Below are 12,800 nucleotides of genomic sequence, written 5' to 3'. Positions count from 1 at the left end.
CCATCCATCCTTGTACTCAAGTGCACTTATTCCTTTTTTTTTTTTATATGTCCGAATATTTTGGGGGATACCCCTATGTAGAAATGCAAAATAACACACATCTGTGTTGGCTACCTATTCCTCCTTTGCCGCCGCTTCCACCTAGACCGCCACGTGAGCCTACACGGCCACATCCACCCATTCACCGCCTCCTCAACCTCTTCCTCCTACATCATTCCTAATTTTTAATTTTTTAAGGTCTTTTATGTTTTTTTAATTCATTTCCCTATCCACATTTGTTTGCAGAGCATTTGCCATGCTCTTAAGCACATTTTGCTGCCTTTTGCAGCCCTCTAGCTCTTCCCATGACATTTTTACAGCCATTTTAGTGCTCAAAAGTTCGGGTCCCCATTGACTTCAATGGGGTTTGGGGTCAAGTTCGGGTCAAGTTCGGGTTCCGAACCCAAATTTTTTTTTCAAGTTCGGCCGAACCTGCCGAACATCCAGATGTCCGCTCAACTCTATTTCTGACCTTTTCCTATGAACCAGACACCCTCCCCTCTTCAGAGCAGGGGGTGCCTGGTTTAATGCTCAGGTTCTCCCATTGCCTTCCATTGTGCTCGGGTGCTCGAGCACCCGAACACTTTGGTGCTCGATCAACACTAATCACTTTCTCATGAATTCAGAAATAATACAAAAACTCATTTATATAGTATGTCTTCTCAGTAAATGAATTTGTTGATACTTTACCTTTGCATACAGGGGGTTTTCCACTCCAAGTACCATCTGCTTGACATTCTCTGTAATTTCTTTTTGACACCATGAAATATCTTGAACAGGAATAAAAAAAATTATAGTTATCATGTATTTGAATTACAGTATTAAAAACTATTTTCATATGTAGATGGTGAAGAATGTCCAGGCTCAAATGCTACAGACACCTTAGGGGCAATTGTTTATTATTGCATTCTACTCATTTCTGGCTAAAAATGTCAACAGTTTTTCGTCCACAGTTTTCACTTTCAGTTTCAGGACTGTTGCTCCCCTCTTCTCTTCTCAGTGATTCTAACACAGAGCAGCTCGGAAGGCTCGATCTCTCGATCTGTAGCCCTTATCTCTCAACTCCTAGCAGCTCATAACCACTTATTTAAGCTAAATTCTTGCCAAAATTATAACAATTCTGCTATAATGAGTCTTTATGATCTGTTAGGAAAGTACAGATAAGGGCTACAGAACTGCTCTCTGACAAATTCAATAAGATAACATCAGTCTGCAGATAAACTAAAAGTCAAAATTGTAGAGGAAAAAAATTTAGAAAATTTTTAATCAGGATAAATTGAAAAAATAAATAAAAAGATTTTAGCCCAAAATGAGATGCAAAACTGCCCCAAAGATGTCCACAGCCTTTTTACATGAATTGTAACATGAATTGTTGCCCATATCAAACAAAATACAGCTTTATTTTTGTAAGAGTGGTTTAAAAAGCTCCCTAACATCTGGATGTACATCTGGATGTACAGTAGAAGTCTAGACTTGAGTTGTCAAACTGGGACATATACCGTATGGTATATCCTCAGGATAGTGTCAGATAGATGGGACCCGCTCTGATCTCCAAAATGGGTCTCTGTCACAACTGTCTGGGAATAAATAGGTGAACGTGTATGCACGCTCCCTCCATTATTTTCAATAGCACTTCTGAAAACAGCTGAGTGCACTTTTGGATGGCAAGGAGTAAGAAAAATGAAAACTGCAAAAATGAAAATTCGCTGCAAAGGGTAGGGGGGGGTTTAAACAAAGAAATCCACCCAAAAAGTCATCTTTTGACAGTGGCTGATGCAGGATTATACATTTCATGCATTTTTTGACTGTTTAGTCTAAGTTTACACCATCTATTACTCTGTACAAGGACATCAACCCTATCGTATTTTGCTGTGGGGCCCTATGAATTGTAGTTACACCCATAAGTTTGTACCACAATTTTGGAGAACACCATTGCAGGTTATGACACTCGCTTTTCAAAAGGAAGAAAAGTGTTTAAAACCCTCAATAAATGTTGTGAAAGACATGCATCCCTGTTTCGTGTAAACTGCACCAGAATTCCGACACATCTTAATTAATAAATCTCCCCCTATTTGTCTGCTGGCATGAACATGTATTAAAGACATTTTTATTATAAAACCAATGAAAAATTATGAAGAAAAAAATGGGCAATTGCCTGAAATATAAACTTACCCTGGATTACAAATGTAGGTGACTCTTGAACCAAACAGGAAGTTTTCAGATTGCATCTGTCCGTGATCTACAGCTCCTGGGTTACCACATGATATGGCTACAAATATAAAAAGTTATATTTATGTTATGACTTCACATTTTCAGAATTTCAACATGGAAAATATTTATTTCCTGACACCAGGCGTGGAGAAACACAACTGCATTTAAGGGGGCACAACTACAGAGGCAAACCTGCTGTTTGCAGATTAGAAGCCGGGGTAAGTCCACATGCCCTATGGACAGACAGAGGTACTGCAGGTGAAGAGCAAGTCACAGACCAGCGGAGTGGACAGAGCAGCAAGGCAAGGACCTTATCTGATTCACCACTTGGGTGCTCTTCTGGCCATGCCCACTGAGAACAGGATAATGGTCGTTGCCATGGACCACCAGCTTGACAGTACTCCTCTCCTCATGCCTCCTCTTTTTCGGTCCAGAGGAATCTTCTAAACAAGGCTTGTGCCTTGATGTTCTCGGCAAATGCCCAGGTTCTTTTTCCAACCCTGTTAACATCCAAGATACTCTTTACCTCAAACTCGGATTTAAGGGCTCGTTAGCGCGACCGTGCTGTTTTTTGCGGTCCGCAAATTGCGGATCTGCAAAACACGGATGGCGCCGGTGTGCCTTCCGCAATTTGCAGAACGGAACAGGAGGCCTATTATAGAAATGCCTATTCTTGTCCGCAAAACAGACAAAAATAGGACAGGACTCAAAATTTTTGCGGGGCCATGGAACGGAGCAACAGATGCGGACAGCACACAGAGTGCTGTCCCCATCTTTTGCAGACCCATTGAAATGAATGGTTCCGTATACGGACCATATGCGGAATGCAAAAAACGGCCCGTATACGGAATGCAAAATACGTTTGTGTGAACAAGCCCTAAGGCTGATGAACATAGGAGTAGTGACAGAAGTCCAAAGTAGCAATTGAGTACTAAGGGTCCATTCACACGTCAGCATGTGCTTTGCGGATCTGAAAATTGCAAATACGCAAAACACGGACATTTGCAATGTGCGTTCCGCATTTTGCAGACCGCACATCGCTGACACTCTCATAGAAAATGCCTTTTCTTGTCCGCAATTGCAGACAAGAATAGGACATGTTCTATTTTTTTGCGGAAAGAAAGTGCGGATCCGCAAATGGGGACAGCACATTTCGGCCCCATTGAAAATGAATGGGTCCGCACCTGTTCCGGAAAATTGCGGAACGGATGTGGACCCATTTTGTGGACGTGTGAATGGACCCTAACAGTTTGAGGTGAAGCACATGGAAAGAGTTGGGTTTACGAAGGCATGGTGGCAGGGAGAACTTATACTGGATTGATCTACTCCAGAACCTCATAAGGAACCACCCAAAAAATCTAGAGTACACTTAACGCTATATGATGTAACTGTATGGCATAAGCATTAAGGGGAAGTATGCAGCGGGCTCACATAGTGAGCTTGCTCCGTACATGGCAGGTTCCAATTGTATAATACAGCTGACACACGCTGGCAGTGACTGGGAATAGAGCTGACTCCAATCCTGGCCATTTAACCCATAAGATACCACTGCCAATAACGATTGCAGCATCTGTTGAGTTCAACAGAGGGGGCTCCCTTTTCCCCCCAATCTGAGCCCCTGCATCTAAATCACGCAAATCTGATTGGTTGCTATGATAGCTTTGTGAAGGCTCCCAGGTCTGTCATAGTAAGCTACCTGTGAAGCCGAGCCCAAAGCATGACTTCACAGGCAGTCAGTGAAAATCCCATAGACTGCAATCATATTCTTTTGAAAGTTAAGTAAAAAAAAAAATTTTTAAATACAAACATATTCAAAATTCAAATCACTCCCTTTCTCAATTTTACAAATAAAAATAAACAATACAAAATAAACAACACTGGTATTAATGTGTCAAAAAATGTCCAAACATAGCTCTGTAGTTGGAAAAAGAAACAGTTATGACAAATATTGCAACAGGCTAATTCATCTTTAATGTGACCTGTCAGATCATCTCAAAAAAGTCCCACCAAGGCCTTGTTGTTCCAGGACAACTTCAAGGAGAGGCTGCAAGGGCCATCTGGCCAGGCTCCTCAACAACCTTACTGAAAGTAGGCAAAAAAAATAATTATTTTCCCATAGATTATACAGAAAGTCACCAAATTTCCAGAGGGTTGTTGCCTAGGCGAAACCTTCTCTGGACAGGAGGGACATCAGGAAGGCAATCTTGGCCTGGTCAGCAGGGAACTGATGAGCCTGTAATTTAAAGTGGAGGTTGCACTGGTTTAGGAATCCACAACAGGTCTTAGGATCTCAGTCATAGCATGGTGGCAGTGGTAGGAGGAGGAGGAAGCTGACTGAGGGAGCTGTAAAGACACTGCAGCTTGAGGAGGTATAGCCGAAACTGTTACCACCAAGGAGTCCAAATGAGTTGAAATCATATTGAGATACTGGAGAAGTTGCTTTTAGCGGCTGCAATGATTAGTCAGCTATCTAAACATGTCCAAATTCCAGCTTGTCCATGGCCTGAGTGAACAATTCCAGAAGTGAATATAGATCTGCTGTGCCACTGAATAAATTTGGCTTATGGATACTCCTAAAGGTTTTATCTAATTGTCTTCATGGTCTTCACCTTTAACCTCTATACAGGGATCTAAACCAGGCTGCCACCTATTGGAGAAGTCTCTGTTCTTTGGCTGCAGACCCACAGGGATCGAGAGACAGAGCACCGAGGGATCATACAAAACTGTAGGCATAGCAGCATCGAGCAGAATAAGAGATGAGAGATGAGAGACGACACGTGCACCCTGTGCGTGCCGTCCCTTCATACAGCTGATCAGTGGGGGTGCCGGGTGTTGGACGTCCGCTGATCTGATATTGATGACCTATCCTGAGGAAAGGTCATCAATATTAAAAGCCCAAAGAACCCCTTTAAAGAGGTATTCTGGTTGGTAAAAGTTATTCCCTATCCACTATATCCCCTATATATGGGAGTTCTGGAGATAGCCGAATGCTGTACCTGAATATCTCTGGAACTCCCATAGAAATGAGTGAAGCGACTTGTGCGACCGGCTGCTCTAGTCATTTCAGGGAAGTTGTGACAGGCAAAAGAGGCGGTCCCAGTCACAGAAGATCAAAGGTGCTCTAAACTGCTATCAGCAACTGACAACATCATAAAGCACTGGCACAAGATTCAGCCAGCAAACATTTCTGCAATCCGGTTGTAATTTAAACGAGAGAACTGGCCCAAGATGGCTGAATCCCACCCCTGCCCTTTCTCTCATATTGATCCCCATGATGATCCCCTCTCTTACACAGAGTGGTCCCTCTCCTAGTGACCTCCAGCTTCCGTCTTCATCCTCCGTTCTCCTCCATATACAGTTGAAACCAGAAGTTTACATACACTATATAAAAAGACACATATGCATGTTTTTCTCAATATCTGACATGAAATCAGAATAAACCTTTCCTGTTTTTGGTCAATTAGGATATTAGGATTACCATAATTGTTATTATTTGCCAAATGCCAGAATAATGAGAGAGAGAGAATGTTTTAAGGCATTTTTATTACTTTCTGCAAAGTCAAAAGTTTACATACATTTCATTAATATTTGGTACCATTGCCCTTAAACTGCATGACTTGGGTCAAACATTTTGGATATCCTTCCACAAGCTTCTCACAATAGTTGGTCGGAATTTGGGCCCATTCCTCCTGACAAAACTGGTGTAACTGAGCCATGTTTGTTGGTCGCCTTGCTCACACCTGCCTTTTCAGCTTTACCCATACATTTTCAATAGGATTGAGATCAGGGCTTTGTTATGACCACTCCAAAACATTGACTTTGTTATCCTTAAGCCACTTTGTAACCAGTTTGTCATGTCAGTATGCATTGTCAATTTGGAAGACCCATTTCTGCCCAAGCTTCAACTTCCTGGCTGATGTCTTGAGATGTTGCTTCAGTATTTCCACATAATCTTCTTTCCTTATGATGCCATCTAATTTGTGACATGCACCATTCCCTCCTGCAGCAAAACAACCCCACAACATGATGCTGCCACCCCCATGTTTCACAGTTGGGATGGCGTTCTTAGGCTTCCAAGCTTCTCCCTTTTTCCTCCAAACGTAATTATGGTCATTATGGCCAAAAGTTCAATTTTAGTTTCGTCAGACCACAGGACATGTCAGGTCTTTGTTCCTGTGTGCATTTGCAAACATTAATTTGGCTTTTTTATGTTTCTTTTGAAGTAATGGCTTCTTCCTGGCAGAGTGGCCTTTCAGCCCATGTTGATATAGTACTCGTTTCACTGTGGATATTGACACAATCTTACCAGCTTCTGCCATCATCTTCACAAGGTATTTTCCTTTTGTTCTTGGGTTGATATGCACATGTTGGACCAAAGCACGTTCATCTCTGGGACACAGAACCCGTCTCCTTCCTGAGCGGTATGATGGCTGGATTTTCCCATCTGATTTGTACTTGCGTATAATTGTTTGTACAGATGAACGAGGCACATTCAGGTATCTTGAAATTGCACCCAAGGTTGAGCCAGACTTGTGCAAGTTCATAATCTTGGCTGGTTTCTTTAGACTTTCCCATGCTGCTACACAAAGAAGCAGTGTGTTTCAGGTGTGCATTTAAATACATCCACAGGCGTGTCTCTAATTAACTCAGATGTTGCCAACAGACCTAACAGAAGCTTCCAAACACATGACATCATCTTATGGGCAGTCCAGAATTGTTTAAAGGCATAGTAATCTTAGTGTATGTAAACATTTGACATTGCAGAAAGTAATAAAAATGTCTTAAAACATGCTCTCTCTCATTATTCTGGCATTTGGCAAATAATAATAATTATGGTAATGCTAATTGACCAAAACCAGGAAATGTTTATTCTGATTTCATGTCAGATATTGAGAAAAACATGCATGTTTGTCTTTTTATATAGTGTATGGAAACTTCTGGTTTCAACTGTAACTATGTCACCAAAGGTTCTGCACCCATTTAGGTTGTTTTGCCACGATCTGTGCGGTGATTTTTTAACAATTTACCTAGAACTGATATAAAATTGTTTCAAATTCACAGCAGTTTTTCTGTGAGTTTGCACAAGTTGTGTCAAATCTGTTTTTAAACAGGCAGACTGGGCGACCTGATGCGTGACTGATTCACTGTTAGCTTGGCAGCCCATGTCTGCTGTTGTCCTGTTGTCCCTGGCAGGCACAGGCATCACTCCACTATCTCTGTGTATTCTGTCTCAGCATCGGTTGTACCTGCGACAAGCTTCTTGTAGACCCAGTCTGTAAGGATGTGTGCGGCAGGTTGAATGATCACTTTAACAGATAGCTTACTCAATGGATAAAGACTCCAGAGGTGATTTTCAATGCTTCTTTATGCTTCAAGGTAGCAAGGGTATAAACATAGAGGCTTTTTCATAGGTAAATTTCTAATGAAGTTACACAGCTTCCACACTCTGCAGTCTCCTCATAACAACTATACAAAATGGAGTTACAGCAGGAAATGGAGGGTAGGAACAACCAACTAGCCAGAAACAGCAGGGGTGTAAGGATCATACCAAATAATATAGTAACATAACATGTAATAACAACTGCTAGACAGTAAAAGCTGCGTGGCAGCACACTCCCCGCCTGGTATCGAGAGATACCACTATACACTACATTATTTTCTTTTAACATACTATTAACATTGCATACAGTAACATGCTATTTAACCTTCTCAAGTCTATAAGCTAGCTATAGTAAAGGTCTTAAGTGACTCCTTCACATAACGTTGAATCTGAATTTTTGGATGCAGGCATAATTAGGACTGTCTCGGTGACTGGTCTCAGGAAGGTTTTTGATGCCCCATCCTTAACGATCCTGACTTCCACACTTCGGACTCTTCCATCATCACTAGTAATGGCCTTTGTAATAAGTCCAACTGGCCACTGGATCCGGTGAGCTTGCTGGTCTTTTAACAGGACCAGGTCCCCTTCCTTTAAGTTAGGCTTCTGGGTTTGCCACTTTTTATGTCCTTGAAGAAGTGTGAGATATTCCTTCCTCCTGGTGTCAGATCCGAATTCCTTTTCACCTTCCTGCGCTGTTCTTCTCAGTCCATAAGTTGCCACGGCAGGAGATGGACTATTTCCAAAGACATGGACTCTCATGCGATAATCTATCACCTGATCATTAACATCATTGTTGCGGTGCCACAAGAACCGGAGATAATTTCTGTGGTCCTCTTTGACTATGAAACAGTGGAACATCTGTTGGACGTCAGCTGTCACGGCAATTGGTTCCTCCCTGAACCGCATCAACACTCCTACAAGGTTGTTTGTTAGATTTGGACCAGTTAGAAGAACGTTATTTAAAGAGTTTCCCTGGAACTGAGCGCTTGAGTCAAAGACTATTCTGATTTGCCCCGGTTTACGAGGATCGTAGACTCCAAAGGATGGAAGGTACCAGCATTCTTCACCTTCCATAAGGTCTGCTGCTGGCTCAGCGTGAAGGTTATCTAAAATCTTCTGCATAAATGTTATAAAGTGCTCTTGCATCTCAGGTTTGTTACAGAGAGTTTTCTTAAGTGCAGAAAATCTGGTTAAAGCTTGCTGTCGATTGTTAGGGAGAGTAAGCCTTGGTACTCGGAAGGGTAATGAAGCTACCCAACTGTTGGAATTGTCCTTGAAGAACTCTTCATTCATAATCTTGATGAACTCCTTGTCTTCGACTGAAGGGGCAATCTTGTTGTCATCACAAGTAGTCTGGTACACTGAATCACCAAGGTCCTTCTGAGAAGTGAGTTTGCAGTTTATACCTTGGAGTGCTTGATATGGAACTTCGTTTTTAAAATCAAGTCTTTCCTTCACATAATAGTGCAATGGACATTTCATCGACCGATAGGCAACATTAGTTTTGTAGGAAGCTACGTCCAAGAGCTTGTGAGATTGATCTAAACAGACTTCTCCTATTATCACCCATCCAAGATCAAGTTTCTGGGCCTGAGGAGCATCATCTGGACCGTTACATAACTCTCTTATTTTATGAACTCTAGGAATGTCTCTCCCTAGTAGAATCAAAATCTTAACATCCTTGTGAAGAGGTGGAATGTAGTCAGCAATGTGGCTCAAATGAGGGTGATGACGTGCAACCTCTGGTGTGGGGATTTCTTCTCTATTGTTCGGTAGCTGATCACATTCGATTAGAGTTGGAAGAGGAAACTCTATGTCCTCATATTCTGATGCCACTATGAAGCCATGGGCTCTTCTTCCAGAAGTATTGATCTTTCCTGCACATGTCTGCAAGGTATAGGACCAGGTCTCTCCATGAATGTTGAATAGGTCAAAGAATTCTGTACTGGCCAATGAGCGATTGCTCTGATCATCGAGTATGGCATACATTTTTATGGAATTTTGTGGACATCCTTCAGGAAAAACCCTTACAAGACATATCTTGCTACAAGATTTGCTATGAAGCCCTTCTCCACATACCTCTGTACACCTTGTGGTTACGGGATTGGCACGTTGCTCAGTTCTCTCCCCGCCATCATTTGATGTAGTTTTGGGGTTGCTGCCGGGTGAAGGTTTCCTTTTGAACAGGTCTGAATGAAGAGCGTCCACATGTTTGGCACTGCTACACAGGGAACATCTGATGGCGATCTTACAGTCTCTAGCTAAATGATCGGAGGATGCACAACACTTGAAACAGATATTATGCTCTTTGAGAAATTACTTGCGTTCTTCAATAGGCTTGTCCTTGAATGCACGACATTTGGAGAGAGAATGTGGCGCATTATGAATAGGACACTGTTAATGAAGTTACACAGCTTCCACACTCTGCAGTCTCCTCATAACAACTATACAAAATGGAGTTACAGCAGGAAATGGAGGGTAGGAACAACCAACTAGCCAGAAACAGCAGGGGTGTAAGGATCATACCAAATAATATAGTAACATAACATGTAATAACAACTGCTAGACAGTAAAAGCTGCGTGGCAGCACACTGTGTGTATTAGAACAAGTTCTCAACTTCCTAACAGCACTGATAGGATTAATTCTTCCCTTCTCTCCCTGTCCAGCTGCTGATTGAGTTGCTCATCAGCTTCCCTGTTTAGCTGGGCTGTGGATCCACCTCCATGCCTGAGCTTTGAGGTTTTCTAGTCCCTGGTAACCACTGAAGGTGTGATCTCTTGTCTGACTACCTGTATACTGTACCTTGCCTGTCAACCACTTCTGCTTCTTGCCGCCTGTGCCGCCCTTTGAACTGCTGCCTGGACTATGCAGGTACCTAGCCTACCGTGATCCTGGACTGTGTTTAGACTATGCCTTTTGCACCTGTGTCCTGTCAGATCCCTGGTATTCACCCTTAATCCCTATACAAAGACCTGATTTGCACAAGGCGTAATAATAGAAAATAAAAAATCCACAATTTATTATTCATAGTTTGTATTCCAGTTTGTATGGCTGAAAAAATACATATGTCTATCCAGTTCAAAGTGCCATTTGTAATGCAGTTTCTCCAAGTATAGTATTGTTAGGTCATCAACTGCTATTTGGGCATATAGTGCGACTCAAAGGGGAAAAAGTGCCTTGGGCCTACTAAAACTAGGTCAAATTTGCAGAGGCTGTGAGCTTCCAGTAAATCTGAAACCCATGAGAGATGACATCACATTGGAAATAGTGATGAGCGAAGCAAGCTTCGGATCCTTTGTTTTCGAAGTACAAGCCTGTTAGGACCTTAATAATTTTGGAAATCTGACGTGTCACTTTAGCAGAGAATAACCATGTAAAGGTTATTCCAAGTAATTCTGACATTGTTTTTTTCGTCACATATTGTACTCTACTTAGGTGGTAAAATTTAACCAATACATTTGGGTATATCTATTAAAAAAACGCAAAAATCTATATTTCACATATCTACATAAATATTATTCAATATTTTTATTAGAAATAGTTTTTTAAATTTAGGAGACTTACAATTTTAACATTAATTTTTGAAGTACATATTTTTTTCCTCCACCAAGCCAAGTTGCAATTTGCAAGTTGCAATTACTTTTTTTATACAGAGCATGTGAAAATGGAGTATACCCCAAAATATATCACCCCATATTTCCTGGGTTCAGAAATATCCCCATTGTGGCCCTCATTTTATGTTTTGACATTTGGCAGGGCCCAAAAATAAAGGAGCACCCAGTGGTTTTCAGAAAATAAATAAAAAATGTTTCAGGCCTCATTGCACACGTGTAATATCATTAAGCTGCCAAAATTATAGAAAATGACCCCATTTTTATATATATATATATATATATATATATATATATATATATATATATATACACCAGTTATATTATTCATCTAGGGGTATAGTAAGTTTGTTGACCATTCAGTTTTTCATTACATTTTTTTAATTTTTAATTTTTTTTTTTTTTTTATTTCAATTTTGTGAAAAACATATGCACAAATCATAACAATACTACAATATAAAAGTCCATATTACAACTTAAAAAATATTATCCTTATTCTTTTTAACCCAAATACCCACCCACCACCCCTTAGAGAGAGAGAGAGGGACAAGAGAAAAAAAAAAAAACATAAACATCCAGGCCTAGTATAGCCATTTTTTCCGTATTTCGTCAATTTTTTCAATCTCTGCTATCTCTTTCCAATATCTAAAAAGTCTGGGGCATCTCCAAAAACAATGTATAAGATCTGCATTCTCCCCCCTACATTTTGGGCACTTATCTGAAGTTCTCACACCCATTTTCTTTAATATCCTAGGAGATCGGTGTAATCTATGTACTATAAAAAACTGTGATATCTTATGTGAACCCCTATCCGACACCATAGCATAACTTCTAAGAGCATCTTTCCATTTCTCTTCCGTAAAAGACTGAAGTTCTTTTTCCCATTTTCCTCTAGCAAGTATTGTAATCCGTTTTTTTTTCCACTCCATCAAGATCCCATATCTTTTTGCAGTTATTCCTCTTTTTTCTCCTCCATTGGTGAATTTATATATTCTATCTGATTGTTCCTTTCTATGTTTATCTACATGCACCGCTGTCATCAAAGCATTCCTAAGCTGGAAATATTTATAGATCTCCTTTTAGGGGATCCCAAACTCCCTAGCCAATGTATTGAAGTCTTTCAGTTTATCTTCCTCAAATACTTGACCTAAATATTTCATCGCCTTTTTTTCCCCAGTAGATGTAAGTCCTAATCGTTTGCAATTCCTTTAAATCAAAATTTTTCCAAATAGGTGTATGCTGCAAAAAAACTTTAATCTCTAATATTTTTTTTTAACTTCCACCCATATGTACTCCAGTGAATTCAGTGTTCTATTTCCTATAATATTTTCCCCTAGTATGCCTGATTCCAATACCTCTAAGTGATTCCATTCCCCTCTCCAAACCAGTTTATTTAATTCCTGTCTTCCCACTAAACCGTTCAGACTACCTTTTATCTGGCTATATTGTGTTATTAAATAATATAAAAACCAGTTAGGAACCGCCAATCCACCCTCTCTTACTGGGAGCTGAAGCACTTCTTTTTTTTATCATAGGGATAGCACCTTTCCAAATAAAA

General features: G+C 40.6%; 2 protein-coding genes across 2 annotated transcripts in view; both read right to left on the bottom strand.

The window, feature by feature from the left end:
- LOC120995068 (C4b-binding protein alpha chain-like) overlaps positions 1-12,800 on the bottom strand; it is a 694,048-nt gene that overhangs the window by 17,225 nt on the left and 664,023 nt on the right. Inside the window, exon 26 of the mRNA XM_040424045.1 lies at positions 6,903-6,913. The gene's annotated coding sequence lies outside the window, so the exon portion shown is untranslated. The remainder of the gene's footprint in view (positions 1-6,902; positions 6,914-12,800) is intronic.
- LOC120995069 (C4b-binding protein alpha chain-like) overlaps positions 1-12,800 on the bottom strand; it is a 362,014-nt gene that overhangs the window by 17,225 nt on the left and 331,989 nt on the right. Inside the window, exons 17-18 of the mRNA XM_040424050.1 lie at positions 2,212-2,308; positions 730-809 (exon numbers count right to left, since the gene is read on the bottom strand). Of these exons, the coding sequence (XP_040279984.1) occupies positions 730-809; positions 2,212-2,308 (177 nt within the window). The remainder of the gene's footprint in view (positions 1-729; positions 810-2,211; positions 2,309-12,800) is intronic.

Source organism: Bufo bufo, chromosome 3, assembly GCF_905171765.1.
Source record: "Bufo bufo chromosome 3, aBufBuf1.1, whole genome shotgun sequence".
In the NCBI taxonomy this organism is placed as follows: Eukaryota; Metazoa; Chordata; class Amphibia; order Anura; family Bufonidae; genus Bufo; species Bufo bufo.
Note: the sequence above shows the minus strand (reverse complement) of the source record. Positions and strands in the feature narration are given on the sequence as shown.